This window comes from Notolepis coatsorum, assembly GCF_963971535.1.
Source record: "Notolepis coatsorum genome assembly, chromosome: 19".
NCBI lineage: Eukaryota > Metazoa > Chordata > Actinopteri > Aulopiformes > Paralepididae > Notolepis > Notolepis coatsorum.
This window is the reverse complement of record NC_140183.1, coordinates 87,858,009-87,879,215: the sequence shown is the minus strand read 5'-3', so window position 1 is coordinate 87,879,215 and position 21,207 is coordinate 87,858,009. Positions and strand designations below refer to the sequence as shown.

Genomic DNA, 21,207 nt, shown 5'->3' with positions numbered 1-21,207 from the left:
GGTTCTCTGCCACAGTGGTACTGTATGCCAGTTTGCTATTATGGAGTAAATCGGGGGGCTTGCTTGGGGTGCATTAATTCACTCCATCATTCTGTCTCCTCCTATCTGCCCCCTGCCTCTCACTCATTTAATCTCACTCTACTTCCTTCCCTCTGTCCTGCTGTCAACCAGACAGGCAGTATTAACCCATTCATGACTGCAGGTGCACGGGAAGAACAGATGGGAACCGCCAAGACTTTGGATGTGAAACAGACAGTGATGCTGCAGTCCATCTATTGATCACCAGTGTTCTAATTAGCACCTGCGGTGGTTTCTCAGACTCAGAGGGTACAAGGTACATGATCTGGAAATTAACAAAGAAACGGGTGATAGGTTTTCTCTCGGATCTGTTACCCTTTGAGTCAGTAAGAGTCATCAATTATTGACAGCACACACAGAGGGAGAGGAGGAAGACAGCAGGGGAGGGTAAAGGAGGGCTGGAGATAGGTGGTGTGTGTGTGTGTGTGTGAGAGAGAGAGAGAGAGAGAGAGAGAGAGAGAGAGAGAGAGAGAGAGAGTGTGTGTGACTGTGTACGTGTGTGTGAGTGAGTGAGTGAGAGAGAGAGAGAGAGAGAGAGAGAGAGAGAGAGAGAGAGAGAGAGAGAGAGAGAGAGAGAGAGAGAGAGAGAGAGAGAGAGAGAGAGAGAGTGTGTGTGTGTGACTGTGTGTGTGTGTGTGTGTGTGTGGTGGGGGCATAATATTATTGATTGATTGATTGATTGATTGAAAAGTTTATTAACAGATTGCAGAATGGGTACAGTAGTACAGTACAGCTCAATACATACAATTATGCCTAGAGTAGTATGTAGTATTAGCCTACGTGCAAACAAAATCTAGCCATATACAACGTGTGTTGATCTGTCATGAAAAAGGGGTTGTATTTAGAACCCCTTACCACTTTTTCTTTCCAACTAATGATATTCCATCCTCTTCTAAACACGTTGTCTTCTATAATTTATCTCACGAGATAAAGCTGGGAACGAGGTTATCTTCTATAAGAGGGTTGTTGCTTGTGCCAGTCTTCCAAGAACTTCAAATCAATTGGTTATTTATTTACAGAAAGCAGCAATTCAAATTCAAAATACACTGGGCTCCACTGTTTGCGGTAGGCGGACATCTACCGTGGAGTCGTTAGCGCCCGTTTGATTCGTGAATCAAAACGTCATTCAAAATGTCTCGCACTCTCACTGGCTAAGATCCAAAGCGTTGACATTTGTAACCCCGCCCCTTTCGCCATACGCTGCGAACACAAACACACACATTCCCCGCGGAAGTTGCTTTTGCGGAGAAGATAGGTGATGTTTTTAATTTGTGCAAAATAGTGTAACATCTCAGAGGTCCTGATCAGCCTTTATCGATCCGGACGGTCGGCTCCGGGGACACAGGAGCAGGGGAGACCGCTGAAGATAGGCGTGGAATCCGTGTGGTTTTGGCTACTTTGTGCTTGGTAACGTTACGGGTTAAAAAAAATAGATACATTTCGAAGTTAGCTAACGCGCTACTAGCTGTGTCGTTAGCATTTGTGATCATAAATTAGACGCACACTGTTGCAGCTCATTGGCATAATTTCCGTTCGATCATATCGTAGCGTTCCGCCGCGGCGCCTCGCATGCATCGCTAACGTTAGCGATCTAATTATTATTCAGTTGATTGTTGTATATTTTCTTGATACATTGCTTCATTGCGAACGTTTGCCAGATCGCCAGTAGTGAGTGAGTCGCCCAGCAGTAACCACTTGATCTAAGTTACTTCTGAATGGAGACACCAGACAGAAAATTACACACAACTTATCTTTATTTGCTCCCCTCCACCCAGCCCCGTTCACATCGGTATCGTTACTACTTACTAAAGGTAAGCAACTAAGTACATTCTGGATAGCTTGCCTGTCCTTGCTCGTGGCCACTATAAGGCTTGAGCTGTACTGTATTGTACCCATTCTGCAATCTGTTAATACAATTTTCAATCAATCATCATACTATGCTGTGCTCTGCCTGTGTTTTACTGTGCCCTGCTGTCCACCCTATCAGAATGTTGGAGTGTGGGATGTCAGAGCAAGACAGACTTGCTCTTAGGAAGCGTTCTGCGGTCCTCTGTAAAGAAATGGTGGTGGATGAGTTGCTTATCCAGTCGCTGCAGGCAGACGACATTCTCACTGAAAGCATGGCAGAGAGTATCTTGGTAAGAGCCTCGTTACAACAATACTCTTGTTTATCAGCTTCAAGGCTATTGTTCCCTTTTATACCCATTCACAAAATCCGATTCACACAGTAGGTGTCTTTGAAAATGACCTTCTACTGTTTCTCGTCTGATCTCCGGTACCCTGTGTTTAGACCGAGCGGACGTCGCAGAAGCGTTGCTGGCGCTTGCTCTTCCTGCTGCCAAAACGAGGTCCCAGAGCCTTTCACAGCTTCTGCTCTGCCCTCAGAGAGACGCAGCAGGAGCACCTGCACGCCCTGCTCATCCAGGCGCCAGAGACTGATGGCAGGGAGCGGGCGGGTGAGGTGAGCGAGCACTCCATCAGCACCACAACAAGACCACCACATTGTTTAGCTTATAGATCATTATGCACTGGGTTCACTGCCATGTGTGACCGTGTTTGTTGCTCACAGAGTTCTCAGGTTGAGTCGGGGAGAGAGACAGAACAGAGGGTTATGAGTTCTCAGGTTGAGTCAGGGAGAGAGACGGAACAGATGGTTATGAGTTCTCAGGTTGAGTCAGGGAGAGAGACAGAACAGAGGGTTATGAGTTCTCAGGTTGAGTCAGGGAGAGAGAGACGGAACAGATGGTTATGAGTTCTCAGGCTGAGTCAGGGAGAGAGACAGAACAGAGGGTTATGAGTTCTCAGGTTGAGTCAGGGAGAGAGACGGAACAGAGGGTTATGAGTTCTCAGGCTGAGTCAGGGAGAGAGACAGAACAGATGGTTATGAGTTCTCAGGTTGAGTCAGGGAGAGAGACAGAACAGAGGGTTATGAGTTCTCAGGTTGAGTCAGGGAGAGAGACAGAACAGATGGTTATGAGTTCTCAGGTTGAGTCAGGGAGAGAGACGGAACAGAGGGTTATGAGTTCTCAGGTTGAGTCAGGGAGAGAGACAGAACAGAGGGTTATGAGTTCTCAGGTTGAGTCAGGGAGAGAGACAGAACAGATGGTTATGAGTTCTCAGGTTGAGTCAGGGAGAGAGACAGAACAGATGGTTATGAGTTCTCAGGTTGAGTCAGGGAGAGAGACAGAACAGATGGTTATGAGTTCTCAGGTTGAGTCAGGGAGAGAGACGGAACAGAGGGTTATGAGTTCTCAGGCTGAGTCAGGGAGAGAGACGGAACAGAGGGTTATGAGTTCTCAGGTTGAGTCAGGGAGAGAGACGGAACAGAGGGTTATGAGTTCTCAGGTTGAGTCAGGGAGAGAGACAGAACAGAGGGTTATGAGTTCTCAGGCTGAGTCAGGGAGAGAGACAGAACAGATGGTTATGAGTTCTCAGGTTGAGTCAGGGAGAGAGACAGAACAGAGGGTTATGAGTTCTCAGGCTGAGTCAGGGAGAGAGACAGAACAGAGGGTTATGAGTTCTCAGGTTGAGTCAGGGAGAGAGACGGAACAGAGGGTTATGAGTTCTCAGGTTGAGTCAGGGAGAGAGACGGAACAGAGGGTTATGAGTTCTCAGGTTGAGTCAGGGAGAGAGACGGAACAGAGGGTTATGAGTTCTCAGGTTGAGTCAGGGAGAGAGACAGAACAGAGGGTTATGAGTTCTCAGGCTGAGTCAGGGAGAGAGACAGAACAGAGGGTTATGAGTTCTCAGGTTGAGTCAGGGAGAGAGACGGAACAGAGGGTTATGAGTTCTCAGGTTGAGTCAGGGAGAGAGACAGAACAGAGGGTTATGAGTTCTCAGGCTGAGTCAGGGAGAGAGACAGAACAGAGGGTTATGAGTTCTCAGGTTGAGTCAGGGAGAGAGACAGAACAGATGGTTATGAGTTCTCAGGCTGAGTCAGGGAGAGAGACAGAACAGAGGGTTATGAGTTCTCAGGTTGAGTCAGGGAGAGAGACGGAACAGAGGGTTATGAGTTCTCAGGTTGAGTCAGGGAGAGAGACGGAACAGAGGGTTATGAGTTCTCAGGTTGAGTCAGGGAGAGAGACGGAACAGAGGGTTATGAGTTCTCAGGTTGAGTCAGGGAGAGAGACAGAACAGAGGGTTATGAGTTCTCAGGTTGAGTCAGGGAGAGAGACAGAACAGAGGGTTATGAGTTCTCAGGTTGAGTCAGGGAGAGAGAGACGGAACAGAGGGTTATGAGTTCTCAGGTTGAGTCAGGGAGAGAGACGGAACAGAGGGTTATGAGTTCTCAGGTTGAGTCAGGGAGAGAGACAGAACAGAGGGTTATGAGTTCTCAGGTTGAGTCAGGGAGAGAGACAGAACAGAGGGTTATGAGTTCTCAGGCTGAGTCAGGGAGAGAGACAGAACAGAGGGTTATGAGTTCTCAGGCTGAGTCAGGGAGAGAGACAGAACAGAGGGTTATGAGTTCTCAGGTTGAGTCAGAGAGAGAGACAGAACAGAGGGTTATGAGTTCTCAGGCTGAGTCAGGGAGAGAGACGGAACAGAGGGTTATGAGTTCTCAGGCTCAGGCTGAGTCAGGGAGAGAGACAGAACAGAGGGTTATGAGTTCTCAGGTTGAGTCAGGGAGAGAGACAGAACAGATGGTTATGAGTTCTGAGGTTGAGTCAGGGAGAGAGACAGAACAGAGGGTTATGAGTTCTCAGGCTGAGGCAGGGAGAGAGACGGAACAGAGGGTTATGAGTTCTCAGGCTGAGTCAGGGAGAGAGACAGAACAGATGGTTATGAGTTCTCAGGTTGAGTCAGGGAGAGAGACAGAACAGATGGTTATGAGTTCTCAGGCTGAGTCAGGGAGAGAGACAGAACAGAGGGTTATGAGTTCTCAGGTTGAGTCAGGGAGAGAGACAGAACAGATGGTTATGAGTTCTCAGGTTGAGTCAGGGAGAGAGACGGAACAGAGGGTTATGAGTTCTCAGGCTCAGGCTGAGTCAGGGAGAGAGACGGAACAGATGGTTATGAGTTCTCAGGTTGAGTCAGGGAGAGAGACAGAACAGATGGTTATGAGTTCTCAGTTTGAGTCAGGGAGAGAGACGGAACAGATGGTTATGAGTTCTCAGGTTGAGTCAGGGAGAGAGACGGAACAGAGGGTTATGAGTTCTCAGGTTGAGTCAGGGAGAGAGACAGAACAGAGGGTTATGAGTTCTCAGGCTGAGTCAGGGAGAGAGACGGAACAGAGGGTTATGAGTTCTCAGGCTGAGTCAGGGAGAGAGACGGAACAGAGGGTTATGAGTTCTCAGGTTGAGTCAGGGAGAGAGACAGAACAGATGGTTATGAGTTCTCAGGTTGAGTCAGGGAGAGAGAGACGGAACAGATGGTTATGAGTTCTCAGGCTGAGTCAGGGAGAGAGACAGAACAGAGGGTTATGAGTTCTCAGGTTGAGTCAGGGAGAGAGAGACGGAACAGATGGTTATGAGTTCTCAGGCTGAGTCAGGGAGAGAGACAGAACAGAGGGTTATGCAGACACCAAAGAGGGAGAGAAAGGTGAGCAGAGCACGAACCAGGGCTGGTTTTGACGTCAGGGCCATCACTGTTGTCTGGGGGTGTAACGGTACACAAACAACACGGTTCGGTACGTACCTCGGTTTTGAAGTCACGGTTCGGTACGGGGTTTTCGGTACAGTGGGGGAAAGTTTCGCTTGTTGTTCCACTCAGGGGTGATGTAGTGCGCAGTAACTGTTAAGCGGGGCTGTCAACGAATATTCTATATTAAAATTAATATAATCGACTTGTTTCAAATAAAAATAATAATTAGATTGTGAAAAAACCGCCCCCAGTGGACGTGGGCCTGAATGCGCTGCGTGACAGATAGGAGACACGCGCCGTCATGGAGCTGAACAACGTGCCGGTGCCAGTAGTCATGAACAACAACAACAACAACAACCGTGACCATCGGTTCCGTTACCTTTCCTGATATTTTAGGTTTTTGCTGTGGTATTGTTTTAGAACCGGTATCGTGATGCTTCAAAATGTTTGGTATCGTGACGACACTAGTCCCGTCATCTAGGTCTGAGCAATAATGTAAGAACCTAATATCACAATAGTCAAAAGGTACTCTTTCAATATAGAAATCACATGTTAGATTCGTCATATTCAACTGCATTGTTATGTAAGAAGTGTGATATCACACCAAAACTAATTCTCAAATTAATATTCCCGCTGAACATTTCGTCATTTTGAGAGAAATTTGAGTTTGTATGTGCTTGTTTTTTAATCATCAATTTAGACGGCAGCATTTTACTACCACAATATCAAATTTCACCATGATAAATTATCACGTTGAAACTTGAAAGATGATAAATGATGATAAAAGACAGCTGTATCCCATGTAATCTGGAGGATAACATAACTGATGCCACTTTGTGTACGGACACTTTTATCCAAAGTGCCTTACCGTCCCGTGAGTGTGTCAAACCTTTTAACATGGGAGGCCCCAGTGAGAATTGAACCCATAACCCTGGCAGTGTTGGTGCCATGCGCTGCCCATTGAGCAAGAGGAGACGAGAGAGTGAGGCCATGTCCAGACGAAAACGATTTCGGGCTTATCCGTCAAAGTCAGGGTTCGAAATTAACGGGGGCTCGGGGCAAAATGCCCTTGAAAATGGACAAAATGCCCCCGAATATCAGTTAAGGGGGGCAGAAAATGCCCCCGACAGTTTACTAATTATATATATAATTATATATATGATCTACAGTGCGAGCATTTCCCTTGTATTTGGCCCTAATAATATGTGTGTGTGCGCCACCCGGAAAAATCATTTACTCGAGACGAGTGACGATTACAAAACAGCTCCGCTGTTATAATAGTCCCACATTACACAAGGCGCATAAACGTCCAATCACAGTAGCGCCCGAAAACAAAGTCACGGTACCGGCTTAGGCAAGTTATACATTCAGAATCAGACAACGCAAAAAAATCAGCCAGCCATGAAGCCCATTCATTTTTATTTTGAGCAAAAGAGAGACGAGGAGAAAGAGAGGAATCCGGCTGACATGGCTTTTGAAGTGATATTCGCACGTGTTTTTGCGGGTCCAGTCCCCACGGTATGTTGACAGAATTCGCAAAACACCTTATCGACTGAAGCATAAAAGTCATTAGGATACTGCTCTGCTCTGAATTTAGGGCTTAGTGGGGAATTTCTTCCGACGTTAACGTTAACGACGCACCGAAGCAGCTAGACCATTTCTCCGTGTTGTGTGTAACACGCAGCGGTCCCCGCCTCCTCCCTCCTTGCAACAAACGTTCCACCCAAAAACGGAATTTCTATTTCATAATGAATTAAATAATTGTATAAAGAATTTTCAATGTTCTGTCATCTAATAATATATTCCATTACCTTTCCTATCTGTATCAAAGTCAAAATGTTGGTATCATAACAACACTACAACATACAAAAGCAGCTTGACAACCGATATCCTTTGCGTTTGATTGATTGAAAACTTTATTAACAGATTGCAGAATGGGTACAATACAGTACAGCTCAATACACACAAGTTAAGGGGATGCAGACCAGAGAAAGACTTTCGTCTTGTTTACATCAGGGTCCCCCATTTTCAATTCATAGTGTGCACACGCACAGTATAATAATGCATGAGATAAATAGTTAATAAACTCTGTGTTACTTGAACAATTTTCACTGTGCTCCTAAATTTCTTTGTGTGCTCCTAAATTTTTATTTAGATTTTATTTATTAACATTTTATTTAGGAGCACATGTGCTCCTTGGGAAAAAGGTTAGCGTAGAGCCCTATATATGGAGACATTAACATTACATTATCAAACATAGGGACGAAGAAAAAAAAGTGTCAACAATGTTTTATAATCCTTATGTTAATTTTCATCATAAAAATTCAGTGCCCCCGAAATACAAAAAAAGCCCCCGAAAATCAATTAAGGGGGGCAAAAAAAGCCATTGAAAAAAAATGTTAATTTCTAACCCTGGTCAAAGTATTTTATCGTATGCACCTTTCATCCACATGGAACCGCGTTCTGGGAGCCTGCATATCCTATTTTCTGAGAATAGCTCCCAGAGCGGACAAATCTGAAGACGCAATAAATCAATCAATCAATCAATCAACGCCACCCTTGCGTTCCCGTCTTTACAAGCCTATGCGCATATTTTCCTGAACCGATGACACGATAGTCCACCTCTCCCTTAATCCGCATGCAAACCCAGCCAACAAAAAACATGATTGATATGTCCAGATATGTCCTGGCTAGAAGTTTTTATTAAACACCAGGAGGCTACTGTGATGAAATACACGATACGATACTAGCTAGAGATTAGCGTCGCATAGCAGGCCTTTGTCTGAAAACTCAAATAAGCTAGCTAAGTAGCCAAGCACATAGACTGTTCCATAGCATACGCCTTCAGTTGATCATGACAAATCCTCTCTTACCTTGACGATTAAAAAGCCTCCATAATTTAGTAAATAGTATTCCCATGGCTGGTGTTGAGATTTTACGATGCCAGCTTGTGAGAATTCGTTGTAGCCAGCCAGCTAGCGTTGATGTTATTCAATGCTATCAACATTAGCACTACCATACCCAACTAACGTTAATGCCATTCAGAATTTATTAACATAACGTAACACAGTAACGTTAATACAATTATATGCATTATTCATTGTTTACAATGCACGGGTGGAGCTAGACGAAAGGACTGGACACAGAGGATACAACAGGTAGTTCGAGCTGCCTCTGACCACACGACAGGGCTATTATATTATATACGGCTTTGACGCGCGCTCTCTCTCCTGCCGATTTAAAATCAGCAGCTCTTCCTCCTCCTCATCGTCGATTGCCTGTAGCTGCATTTGCGCCGTGGTGTCTCTCTCCTCTCCTTTGGAAACTAGCGTCGGCTCAAAAGCACAGAACCGGACGACACAAGTTATTTCGCTAGCGAAAACAACGATAACACTTCGGGTCGGGGGGTTTCAAAATAAAAGAGCGACGTCTAAAACGGGAAAGAATTTTTTTTGTACATTTGTGGCACGCACTTATTTCTTGAGATGATTTTGTTTTACGGAAAACCTTTTAAATGAAAACTAAAAAGATGGGATCCGTCTTCGTCTGGACAAGGCCTGAGATCTGCTCACAGAGGTCTCCAGACAGCCTCAGTAGACACAGAGGGAGATGGTGAGGGGAGCAGTAGCAGACCCAGCCCAGCCTCAGTGGACACAGAGGGAGATGGTGAGGGGAGCAGTAGCAGACCCAGCCCAGCCTCAGTGGACACAGAGGGAGATGGTGAGGGGAGCAGTAGCAGACCCAGCCCACGCCTCAGATAGCCGCCTCCCCTCCCAGTCACCTCTCAGAGAGAGAGAGAGAAACACAGACGGGGAGGAAGAGAGGAGCATGGAGGTGAGAAGAGCTACACTCGGCCTAGCTAGGTGATCAGGCCGGTGACTCGCCACCGATGGTAAAGTTAGGAATTAAATGTTGTTGAACCCTTGAGAGTCCAAGGGCCTGTTTGAACCCGTCGGCGGAGAACAAAAGGATTTATAATTTCTCCCAAATGCTCAAAAAGTACATATTTTCAGAAATCGGTAAAAATAGAAAAATTACAATTTCGAGTGCTTTGAGATGTAATCTATATGTCTCCTTACTTGCTAAACGTAATACGACTTGTAAATATGTTTAATTCTTGCTAAATTGTATATATATATATATATATATATTTTTTTTTTCCCCCCCCCTCATTTTTCCTCCGATTTTCTCCCAATTTCTCTCTTCAATGTTAGTCGTTATGCCAATTCCCAATCCCCTTCCTGGTCGCTGCGCACTTACCCCCCACAGTTGGTCTGGGAGAGTGGAGGCTATCACGTGCTTCCTCCGACAGTAGCTAATCAACCGCTTCTTTTCACCTGGCAGCGCGGACTCTCACTGAGAGCGTGTAACGTGTGGAAGGATCACACTACCCCCCTTAGATCCTATCCGCGCTGAGCAGGCGCCCCGACCGAACTGTAGGAGTCGCTGTTTACAACGACCCGGACCCACCCCGCCAGCTTTCCCACCCTCTAATACAGCCAATTGTATTAGTGTGAACGGCCAGCCAAGCTGGTGACAACCCCGGAGCTGTGAGCTGGATTCGAACAGGCGAATCCAGCGTCTCCGGTGTTAATGGTGACGAACGCAATCTCCGCTACGCCACCTGACCGCCGCTAAATTGTATAGTTCTAAATTATCCCCGTATTCATGGAACTACAACGCGTCACGTACATGCACGCGCACACACACAAACAGCGGCTTGTGCGCTGATAGGTGTTAAATCACTGAGTGATCTAATATGCATATCATTCTTCAGAGCGAGAGGGATTGTTTGTTTCTCACATTGTCGCTGTCTGTCGTTGAACTCACTGCTCTCAGCTGAAAAGCTCTCTCACTCGCGAGGATATCTCGCCATGGGGCTGCATATTTCTCCAACAAATCATACCGTCTATAAGATCTATTTTCTGGTATTCTAAGTTTAGTCAGGATAATATACTCTCCCTCTCTGAAGTCTAAACTTCACAACACACAATCTAAAACCCCTTACCTCCCTCTCCCAAACCGATCTTGTATCTCAATGGGACTTCCTGGTTAAAAGAAAAAAGAAATTGCGATATTTTTTTTGTTTTTGAGAATTGCATCGTTCCAAATCGCGATTTCGATTAAAAAAACGATTAATCGTGCAGCCCTAGTTCAGATGCATCTCTCTCTCTCTCTCTCTCTCTCTCTCTCTCTCTCTCTCTCTCTCTCTCTCTCTCTCTCTCTCTCTCTCTCTCTCTCTCTCTTATTATTATAAATGTCTCTGTCTATATCGCTGTATCTTTCTCTCTATCTCTCTCTCTTTCAATTCAATTCAAATAGGCTTTATTGGCATGAAATATTAACATACTTATTGCCAAAGCAAGTTCAACATACAAACAATAACATATATATTAAGCAATAAAATACCATAATATTAGTAATAACAGTAAAGACAATCAACAGAAACATATTCAATTACAAAATAATCATTCAATCGGGTAGTCATTTTTACAGATGTAGCCACCCAGATACATGCATTTACAAAGCTTGTTCTCTTATTGTATGACAACCATCTACATATTTTGCAGCTAATGCTGTACACTGACTTTTCTCCCCACACATATATAACAGATTTTGATGATCAGGGAGATGGATAAACTGTGGATCAATTTTATTTATTTTATCAAAGAAAACTTCTCTTAGATCCTTATATTTCTCAGTGTAGTAGGAAGTGAGGTTCTGTCTCAACATCCCCCTGATGACAAAGTGAACACAGCCTGGCCTCTCTGGGCGGCCAGTTCTGCCTGTGACGGCCTGTTTCTATGGCTAGGCTATGTCCACTCAGTCTGTACCGTGTCAATGTCTTTCTTAATTTTATATCATTCACAGTGGTCAGGTATTCTGCCACTGTGTACTCTCTGTTTAGGGTCAAATATAATTCTAATTTACTTTGAGATTTGGTTGATTTGTTCCAATATTCTATATAATTTTCTTTTTGTTTTGAGATTATTTGGTTGGACCAGATTGCTTGGTGTCTGTCCTGAAGCCCTGGTGTTTGTGGGCAGAGATTTCTGACTAGCTGGCAGAGGGGACTCTTGTCTGGGTTCATCTCTTGGCTCTGAAGGGCTTTGTAGTGGTAGGAGTGGGGGTCACTTGATTGGAGGTGTGTATAAAATTTGATGGCTCGCTTTTGAATTTGAATAATTAGAGGGTATTGGCCAAGTTCTGCCCTGCATGCATTATTGGCAGTGTGTCTGTGAACCCTAAGTAGGTTTTTGCACAATTCATGCAGTACTTCTAATGGATGTTTTTCCCATTTTGGGAAGTCTTGGTTAGTTGATGGACCCCACACTTCACTGCCATATAATATTATTGGATTTATTACAGAATTTAGAATTTTGAGCCAGGTCCTAATTGGGATGTCAATTGGAATTTTCCTTTTGATGGCATAAAAAGCCCTTCTTCCCTTCTCTCTCGCTCTCGCTCTCGCTCTCGCTCTCGCTCTCGCTCTCGCTCTCGCTCTCTCTCTATCAATCAATCAATCAATCAATGGTGTAGCTGAGGGGTACAATTCCCTGACTGTATTGTTAGATATGATATTTAATACCACTACCTCATGTACTTTAACTTCTGGCCACCCAGTACAAGATATAAGTATGATGAACACTTTCCCACCTGATGAAACGAACCAACACAAATGGACCAAATCGAATATTTAATACAGCAAAGGGTGTACACAATATTCACTTAATTACATTTATGATTTGAAATGTTAAGTATGCACTTTTATGGCAAATGAGTATTCGTAGGTAAATCAACATTGAATGTCCAATCTCTGGTTGCGCAGGGAGTAAGTATACAACCTGGAATATTTAGGAAACGATAGCGATAGTACTTAAATAATTATAGCTGGATACACTAAGGGGGGGGGGGGTCCCGCTGGTTGTAAGACAGTAGGAGGGGGGGGTTAGAGAAGTCGCTGGCGGTATCCCATCTGGCCGACGGTGTCTTGGGAGAATCCAAAGTCTTAGACCCAGTGCCCACAGAACCTCGGGCCGTAGACGAACACAGCTGGACCCTCTGTGGAACGGTATCTGCCGGTCCACAACGGAGAGACGTGGTGCGACCTCACGTGTAGAGCGCCGCCTCACCTGTAGTCCTCTCCGGGGGGTAATTCCAACACTCGACAGTGTTGGCCTTTATCCATGGAATAATCAAAGTACATAAAGCATAATCCAAGAGCCGTGGAAGGCTCGCCGTCGTCGGGTAGAGTAATCCAATATACAGGTCCAGTTGCTCTTGACCCGGAGCTCCTCGGATGCAATCACCACTAGGGGTCTGACCAGCCTGGATAAGCGTCCAGATAACGTCAGGAACGATGGGGGTACTGATAACTGTAGAACTCGAACCGAACGATGCACCATACATAAATAGACTATTATTAGCTTAATAGAATACGTCCAACTCGACGGTATGGTGCCAAACTATGACCATTCAACTATTAATCTACACGATATCTCAATGCCTATTCTGGGCCAAGTAGGCCCTACTACACCGCACGTGCTTCGTGGGGAGGCTTTTGCGTCTGTCACTCTGTTGGAGGGTAAAGAACTGGACTAAAAGAAAGTTCTACTTTACGAGCGTCATATATATATGCGCTATGAACAAATAGTACCACACGTATTTCGCCCGGCATATTACTGCGCGGAACCGGGGGCTGCCTCGACATGTTAGGCGGCACGATTGAACTTGAACCTAGGGGTATGGCAACCTGGCGCCAGGTTCTAGTCCAATGGTAGAATGAAACTATTATGGGCTGTTTAGTAGAAACGGGGATATTCAATGCATATTGTACAAGGAATATACAGGGGATATCAAACGATATACAAATACAATTAAATATATATAAATAAATATACATATTCGGTTTAATCTGATCCTTCACAACAGCCGCCCCCTAATTAGTCCCACCTAATTAGCTAAGCAGAGACAGATTAACCGCACTGTCTTCCACTCAAGGTCCGCTGTAAGGTCAGTCAACTCACAAAGTCATAGGGTCATGGTCATCATCGATAGTATCTGGGAGTCGGGGCAGTTCTATGAGCCTCGCCACGGGCCGTGTGTAGGTGCGCCCTTGGACGAGTACTTCAGCTGCTCGGACCTTGCCATCGGCACCGGTGATCACTTTGCTTACGCGGCCAGCCGGCCACATAGCTCTGGGGAGTGACTGGTCAACTATCATGACGACTGTTCCTTCTGTCAAATTGTCTCTCTCTTTTACCCACTTCTGGCGGGTCTGTAGAGACGGTAGGTAGTGAAGTAGGAAGCTGCTCCAAAACTTGTCAGCTAGTACTTGGCTGTACCTCCACATTCTTCGGCCGTTCGCTTCTTCGGGCCTGTACATTGTCTGGGGTAGCGCGGGGTCCAGCCGCCCCATTAGGAGTGTGTTGGGGGTGACTGGGTTGACATCTGCTACATCACTGGAGACGTAACCGAGGGGTTTGGAGTTCAATACTCCCTCGATCTCCGTGAGGACTGTCATTAGGACTTCCTCTGCCACAGTCTGGGCTCCGAGTACGGCATACAGGGCTGTCTTTATAGAACGTACTTCTCGTTCCCAGGTTCCACCGAAGTGGGGTGCGTTCGGGGGATTAAACTGGAAGTCAACCTGGGCTGGAGCGAGGTGGGTCTTAAGTTCTGGGCCCATAGCTTGGAAGCTCTCTCTCAGCTCTCTTTCTCCGCCTTTGAAGTTGGTCCCGTGATCAGACAACAATGTAGACGGTTGTCCTTTCCGTGATATGAATCTCCGGAAGGCCATAAGGAATGAGTCTGTGCTCATGGTCGGAAGGAGCTCGATATGTATCGCTCTGGTGGTCATGCATTTGAATACAATACCCCACCGCTTCTCGGTGCCTCTTCCTCTTTTTATATACAACGGGCCAAAACAGTCCATGCCTGTGGAGTGGAATGGCTTGTCGCCGATTCGGAGGCGACAGGGGGGTAGGTCAGCCATCCGTGGTATGCTGGGCTGCGCGCGCCACTTACGGCAGTCTAGACAGGTTCGCTGGAAGCGCCGTACTGCTTCTCTCCCTTGTAATATCCAATAACGACGTCTGATCTCCGCGAAGACTCTCTCTGCTCCTGCGTGGTGTACATCCTCGTCGTATTTCTTTATGATCAGCTCTGTGACCTTGTGTCGGCTGTTCAAGACGATCGGGTGCTTAATGTCATCTGGTAGATCGGGGGCTCTCCGCAGGCGACCACCCACTCTGATGAGATTATGTGCGTCACTCTCTGGTGCCAGGTGAATCAGTCTGCTGTCTGATGGGACGGGGTTTCCTCCCTGTAGACAGTCTAGCTCATCGGGGAACGAGTCTCTCTGGGCTCGTTGTAGTAGAAGAAGTTCTGCTTCTTCGTAGTCAGCTGCTGACATGTCAGTGGTGGACTGAATCTCTGGGTGGTGCCGCAGGAATGTCCTTTGTTGCGCACTCTCTAGGGTAATGCAGTCATCTATGTTCGGGTCTGTGGAGGCGACAGTGCTCAGTCCACAGAACATAGGCTTCTTGTTCTCAGCCTCCTCTCTACTTGCTTCCCTCGGGGTGGGCGTAGGCCAATCTCCTTCCGGGAGCTGGAGGAATGCTGGTCCGTCACTGTAGATGTTGTGACGGGTTAGGTCATCCAGGGACATTCCCCGGGTGATGACGTCAGCTGGGTTGTGTTTGGTATCCACATATCTCCAGCTTGCTTCTTCTGTTAGTTCCTGAATCTCGGTGACTCTGACTCCCACGAAGACTTTGTATCTGCATGAATCAGACTTAATCCATGTGAGTACTGTCGTGGAATCTGACCACAAGATTGTTCTATGCACCGGAATGGTGAGTTCACGTTGGATTAACGTGGCTAGATGCGCTCCTGCGAGGGCTGCGCAGAGCTCTAGACGTGGGATAGATTGTTGCTTACGTGGGGCTATCCTTGAGCGGGCCAGTATGAAAGCAGTGTGTATCTCTCCTCCCATCTCTTGGGCACGCAAATAAGCAACCGATCCGTAGGCTACTTCGGAGGCATCGCTGAAGACGTGTAGCTCAATCTCGCATGTCTCTGGCCTCACTGTGGATGGGAAGTAGCTGCGGCGTATGTTGACACCTGGGAGTGAGCGGAGCTCCGTCTCCCACTCTCTCCATGTTGAGGCAAGGTGTGCGGGTATTGGGTCGTCCCAGCCCTGGTCCTTGTCCCATAGTGCTCGTACAATCATCTTTGCCCTGGTGGTGTAAGGTAGAATACATCCCAGCGGGTCATATTGTCTGGCGAGTGTTCTGTACACACTCCGTCTGGTGGTCGGTATCGCCGCCGACCTTCCTTGCTCTAGGCCCCCAAGGGTTTGTGTCTATAGTGGAGCGAGTCTGTTTTGAAGCGCCAGACTAATCCTAGTGTCATTTCTTGGGCTTCTCCTGGGATTGTCGCCATCCAGGTCTCGCTGCTGGCAGCCTTGTCTGCGGAGGAGAGGCTGCGCAATACGTGCGGGTCACTGCTGGCCCACTGCCTGAGATCAAAGCCTCCTTTGATTAGGGAGGCGCGTAACTTGATTAGGAGAGCCTCGGCTTCTTCTTGAGTCGAGACGCTTTGTAGACAGTTGTCTACGTAGAAACTGTTCTTCACACTGTGTTGGACCTCTTCATCCGCTGCTGGGTCCTCTGTGACGTGTTTCTGTAGTGCAAATGTAGCACAGCACGGGCTGCATGTGGTTCCGAAGGGGAGTACTTCCCACTGGTAGATGGATGGGTTCTCATCTCCGATCTTCTCTCTCCATAGGAACCGTAGCAGAGGCTTGTCCTCCTCTACTAGTCTCACTTGCAAGAACATCCCTTTGATATCCCCGCTTATAGCCACCTTGTCCTGGCGGAAGCGCAGTAGCACGCCTAGTAGGGAGGGGCCGAGTGTGGGGCCGGGCAAGAGCTCTTTATTCAGATTTTGGGATCCGATCTGGTAGCTGCAGTTAAACACAATGCGATCCTTGCCATTGTGATGGACCTTGTGATGCGGCACGTACCATGATTCGGTCGTCTGATCGGCCTCTTTAATGTCAATCTTTGTTACGTGTCCCGCTGTGATTAGCTTCTCAATCTCAGCTCGGTACACACTCTGTTGAGCGGGGTCTTTGGCTAGGCGCCGCTCTGTGTTCAGTAGATAGCGCTCCGTGGCGTCTTTCTTTGCGTGAAAGGGGGGCATTCCCTCTCTCCTCAGGAGTGGAGTTGCGTATCTCATCACTCCGCCGACTGTGACTCTCTTTGTCCCCTGCTCGAGTAGGTGGATGGCGTAAATGTCTTCTTTAGAGCGAATGTCTTTCTTTTCGTTCTTAAAGGGCATTGTCTCTAGGGTCCATAGCCTCTCGACATGCTGCAGGAGAGTGGTGTCTTCTTCTGTCGTTCGGGAGTGGAAGCAGCTAGTGGCTGCGGTTCGGTTGAGAGATTTAGCGAGGGGGCCTTGTAATGTCCATCCTAAGCGGGTCTCGACGGCTGCAGGACGGCCTCGGGGACCGGTATGGACCCGGTCAATCGGGACTATGAGTTCTGCATGGTCGGAGCCTATCAACAGGGTCGGGGTAGCGCCGTTTATGAGCGGGATAGGTAATTGGCGCAGGTGCACATATTTATCCATCAACTTGGTGACAGGGTAGGTGTACTGCGAGAGTCCTATTTCTTGGCTGGTGAAAGCATTTGTGATCTTGTACTGTCGCTCTGGCTGCCCGTTGGCTGCGATAGTGAAGGAGACATTCTCGCCCTTTATCGTCTTTAAATCTCTTCTTATTGTCCGAATCGTCATTTCGTTCTTGCTCCCCCGCAGTCCCAGTTGAGTCGCAGCGGAGGCGAGCAGAAGGGTCTTCTCTGACCCGTCATCAAGGACGGCGTAAGTGTCCATGACTTTATCCTGGTAGCTCAATGTCACACGGACTACCTTTAAGAGCACTTGAGCTCCGTTGCTGCTGGCGGGGTCAATGTACATGACACTTGCCTTGGTGCCGCTCCGTGGTGCAGGTGTAGGCCGTCTTCCGTTACTATCGTGTAGTATATCTAGATGGGCTCCATCGCACCGGCTGCACCTTTTCTTTAGGCGGCATTCGGCTGCCATGTGGGGCCGCGCACATCGATAACAGCGCCGGTTGGACTTTATCCATTGGCTCACTTCTTCTGCATTCATCTTTGTGAATGTGTCACATTGTGACAGCCAGTGTTCTTTCTCACAGTAGGGACACGCTATCTTCCACTTCTCCTTCCTCGAGGGGGTGCTGTGACTCTTACTGCTCGGTACTGACTCTGATTGGTGCATGACAGTCACCGATCTTCTTCCATCATTTATTCTCCTGGGTCCCTCTCTGGAGCTTGGCGTGCTCCGCCCGAAGGTGTCCAGTCGTAAGCTGCTGGCCTCTCTCGCCAGGAAGTCGGCCAGATCAAGGAGGGATGGCTCGGGGCCGTCGGGATCTCGGTAGTCCCTCTGCCGCCGAAAGCGCTCCTGTCTTGCGGGTGGCAGCTTCTCCAAAATCCTCTCAACGTTAGAGTTGGCGTACAGCTCATGCCTGCCCTTCTCCCGTTGAGCTCCCAGCATCCCCACCAGGGACTGCACTTTGATTGACAGGTCATCTAGTGAGCGATTGTCTGTGGCTGGGGGTAGGCGGTCAATATGCCTTATCTCCTGGATTACGTAATCCCATATACGTCCATATCTTTGATCCAGCGCTGCAAGGGCCGCTGTGTATGGGGTCGAGGAGGTAGCATAGGCTAGCGCTATATTGTGTGCTCGCTGTACTTTCAGGTGCTTCAATAATATTGCATACTTGTGGCGTTCATCAATGACATCCGCCAGCATTGTCTCTAAGCACATCCGGAGCTCCGTGTACTGTGCTCGACTCTCATAGACGAAGTCTGGGATTGATGGCGTGGCGTTGTATGACGCCGTGGATGGCGAATACATCGGCGAGCGTTGGGGGAGAGACCTCCTGGGCGAGTCCCCTCTTGCGCCTCGCTGTGGGCCGGTACTGGCAGGGTACCATGGCCCGCTGGTCCAGGTACTGTTCCTCGGGGCTGGTCGTGCGTCGTGCTCACCCGTAAATAGAGTCGGGGGTCTGTAGCGCAGCGCCGCGGGGGTATAGCCTGGACTGTATGGGACCTCCTGGTCCGGTGGAGTACTGTGCTGTCGTCGGGCTTGGTTCTCCTCTTCTCCCTCTTCTTCTTCTATCAAATCTTCCAGATCTTGTAATCGTTTATTTAGCTTCTCCGCAGTGTAGGCCGCTCCTTCCTTGTAGCTGGGTCTCGCTTGGACCGGTATGGGAAGGGGGTCTGCGGGGGGTCTAGACTCGGTCTGTTGGTCAAGTTCAGGGTCGCTTGCTCATTGCGGTGACGCTGCTCTTGACTGCTGTCTCGACGAGTTCCTTGAGCCCCTGGCGGAGGGAGAGGGAGTTGTCCTTTTGATCAGCTGCTCTATTAGTTGCGCTTGTAGTCTGTCGCGCTCTGCGTCTCTTTGGGCACCGGCAGCGGTGCGCTGGGCGTCGGCGCGGTCTCTTGCCATATTCTCTTCCATCTGGAAGCGTCTCATCTCCAGACTTGTGCGCTGTTCTTCGCTCCGTTGCTGTGCTTGGAGGTGTTCGCGCTCGCTGGTCGCCTGGGCTTGGAGACGTTCGCGCTCGCTAAGCGTCTGTGCTTGGAGCCGATCGCGTTCGGTAGAGGCTGTCAGGCTGACGAGGAACGCCTGTTGTAGTATCCTCTCCGCTTCGCTGGGGGAAGGCGGTAGTGGAGGTGAGCCGCTCCTGCGTGAATCGCTCCTGGGGGTACTCGTTGGGGAGTCCTGGAGCTCTAGTTCCTCGGCGCTCTCCTCTTCTTCTTCCGTGCAGAGTTCTCTCTCTGTAGGGTTGTCTTCCTCCCGGGGCGTGTCGGGGACTACTTCTTTAGTAGTGGCGGGGGGTAAAGGCATGTCAATTCCCTCCTGGTCTCCACCGTGGGCTTGGTCAGTTACATTAGGACCTACTAGGGCCTCTGTGGTCGGGGAAACCTGGTCGTTAAGGTCAGACATAATTTTACTTTCTACTTTTACTACGTTTACCGTTTGTCGAAGGCTAGGTAGTTGACTGACAGTGTAAGCCTCTAAGTACTGAGGTGTCTGTCGTCTGCGCCGCGGGCGTTCTAGGTTAGGAGGACCGTTTCGTGGAGTGTTCATCATAGGCCATTTCGATATTAATAACACTATATTAATATTACACTAGTTACCCTCCGGTTCGAAGGACCAATTGTAGCTGAGGGGTACAATTCCCTGACTGTATTGTTAGATATGATATTTAATACCACTACCTCATGTACTTTAACTTCTGGCCACCCAGTACAAGATATAAGTATGATGAACACTTTCCCACCTGATGAAACGAACCAACACAAATGGACCAAATCGAATATTTAATACAGCAAAGGGTGTACACAATATTCACTTAATTACATTTATGATTTGAAATGTTAAGTATGCACTTTTATGGCAAATGAGTATTCGTAGGTAAATCAACATTGAATGTCCAATCTCTGGTTGCGCAGGGAGTAAGTATACAACCTGGAATATTTAGGAAACGATAGCGATAGTACTTAAATAATTATAGCTGGATACACTAAGGGGGGGGGGGGGGTCCCGCTGGTTGTAAGACAGTAGGAGGGGGGGGTTAGAGAAGTCGCTGGCGGTATCCCATCTGGCCGACGGTGTCTTGGGAGAATCCAAAGTCTTAGACCCAGTGCCCACAGAACCTCGGGCCGTAGACGAACACAGCTGGACCCTCTGTGGAACGGTATCTGCCGGTCCACAACGGAGAGACGTGGTGCGACCTCACGTGTAGAGCGCCGCCTCACCTGTAGTCCTCTCCGGGGGGTAATTCCAACACTCGACAGTGTTGGCCTTTATCCATGGAATAATCAAAGTACATAAAGCATAATCCAAGAGCCGTGGAAGGCTCGCCGTCGTCGGGTAGAGTAATCCAATATACAGGTCCAGTTGCTCTTGACCCGGAGCTCCTCGGATGCAATCACCACTAGGGGTCTGACCAGCCTGGATAAGCGTCCAGATAACGTCAGGAACGATGGGGGTACTGATAACTGTAGAACTCGAACCGAACGATGCACCATACATAAATAGACTATTATTAGCTTAATAGAATACGTCCAACTCGACGGTATGGTGCCAAACTATGACCATTCAACTATTAATCTACACGATATCTCAATGCCTATTCTGGGCCAAGTAGGCCCTACTACACCGCACGTGCTTCGTGGGGAGGCTTTTGCGTCTGTCACTCTGTTGGAGGGTAAAGAACTGGACTAAAAGAAAGTTCTACTTTACGAGCGTCATATATATATGCGCTATGAACAAATAGTACCACACGTATTTCGCCCGGCATATTACTGCGCGGAACCGGGGGCTGCCTCGACATGTTAGGCGGCACGATTGAACTTGAACCTAGGGGTATGGCAACCTGGCGCCAGGTTCTAGTCCAATGGTAGAATGAAACTATTATGGGCTGTTTAGTAGAAACGGGGATATTCA

The 21,207-nt window shown here is 47.9% G+C and overlaps 1 protein-coding gene across 2 annotated transcripts in view; it reads left to right on the top strand.

The window, feature by feature from the left end:
• The first annotated feature begins 1,328 nt into the window (after positions 1 to 1,328).
• Positions 1,329 to 21,207, top strand: part of casp2 (caspase 2, apoptosis-related cysteine peptidase) — a 56,307-nt gene continuing 36,428 nt past the window's right edge. The window contains exons 1-4 of one of the 2 annotated variants that reach the window (XM_084335720.1): positions 1,329 to 1,485; positions 1,854 to 1,889; positions 2,066 to 2,216; positions 2,369 to 2,539. In XM_084335720.1, coding sequence (XP_084191846.1) covers positions 2,067 to 2,216; positions 2,369 to 2,539 — 321 coding nt within the window. In that variant the 5' untranslated portion in view covers positions 1,329 to 1,485; positions 1,854 to 1,889; position 2,066. Of the gene's footprint in view, positions 1,890 to 2,065; positions 2,217 to 2,368; positions 2,540 to 21,207 lie in introns of both variants that reach the window. The other variant, XM_084335721.1, reaches the window with a different exon arrangement.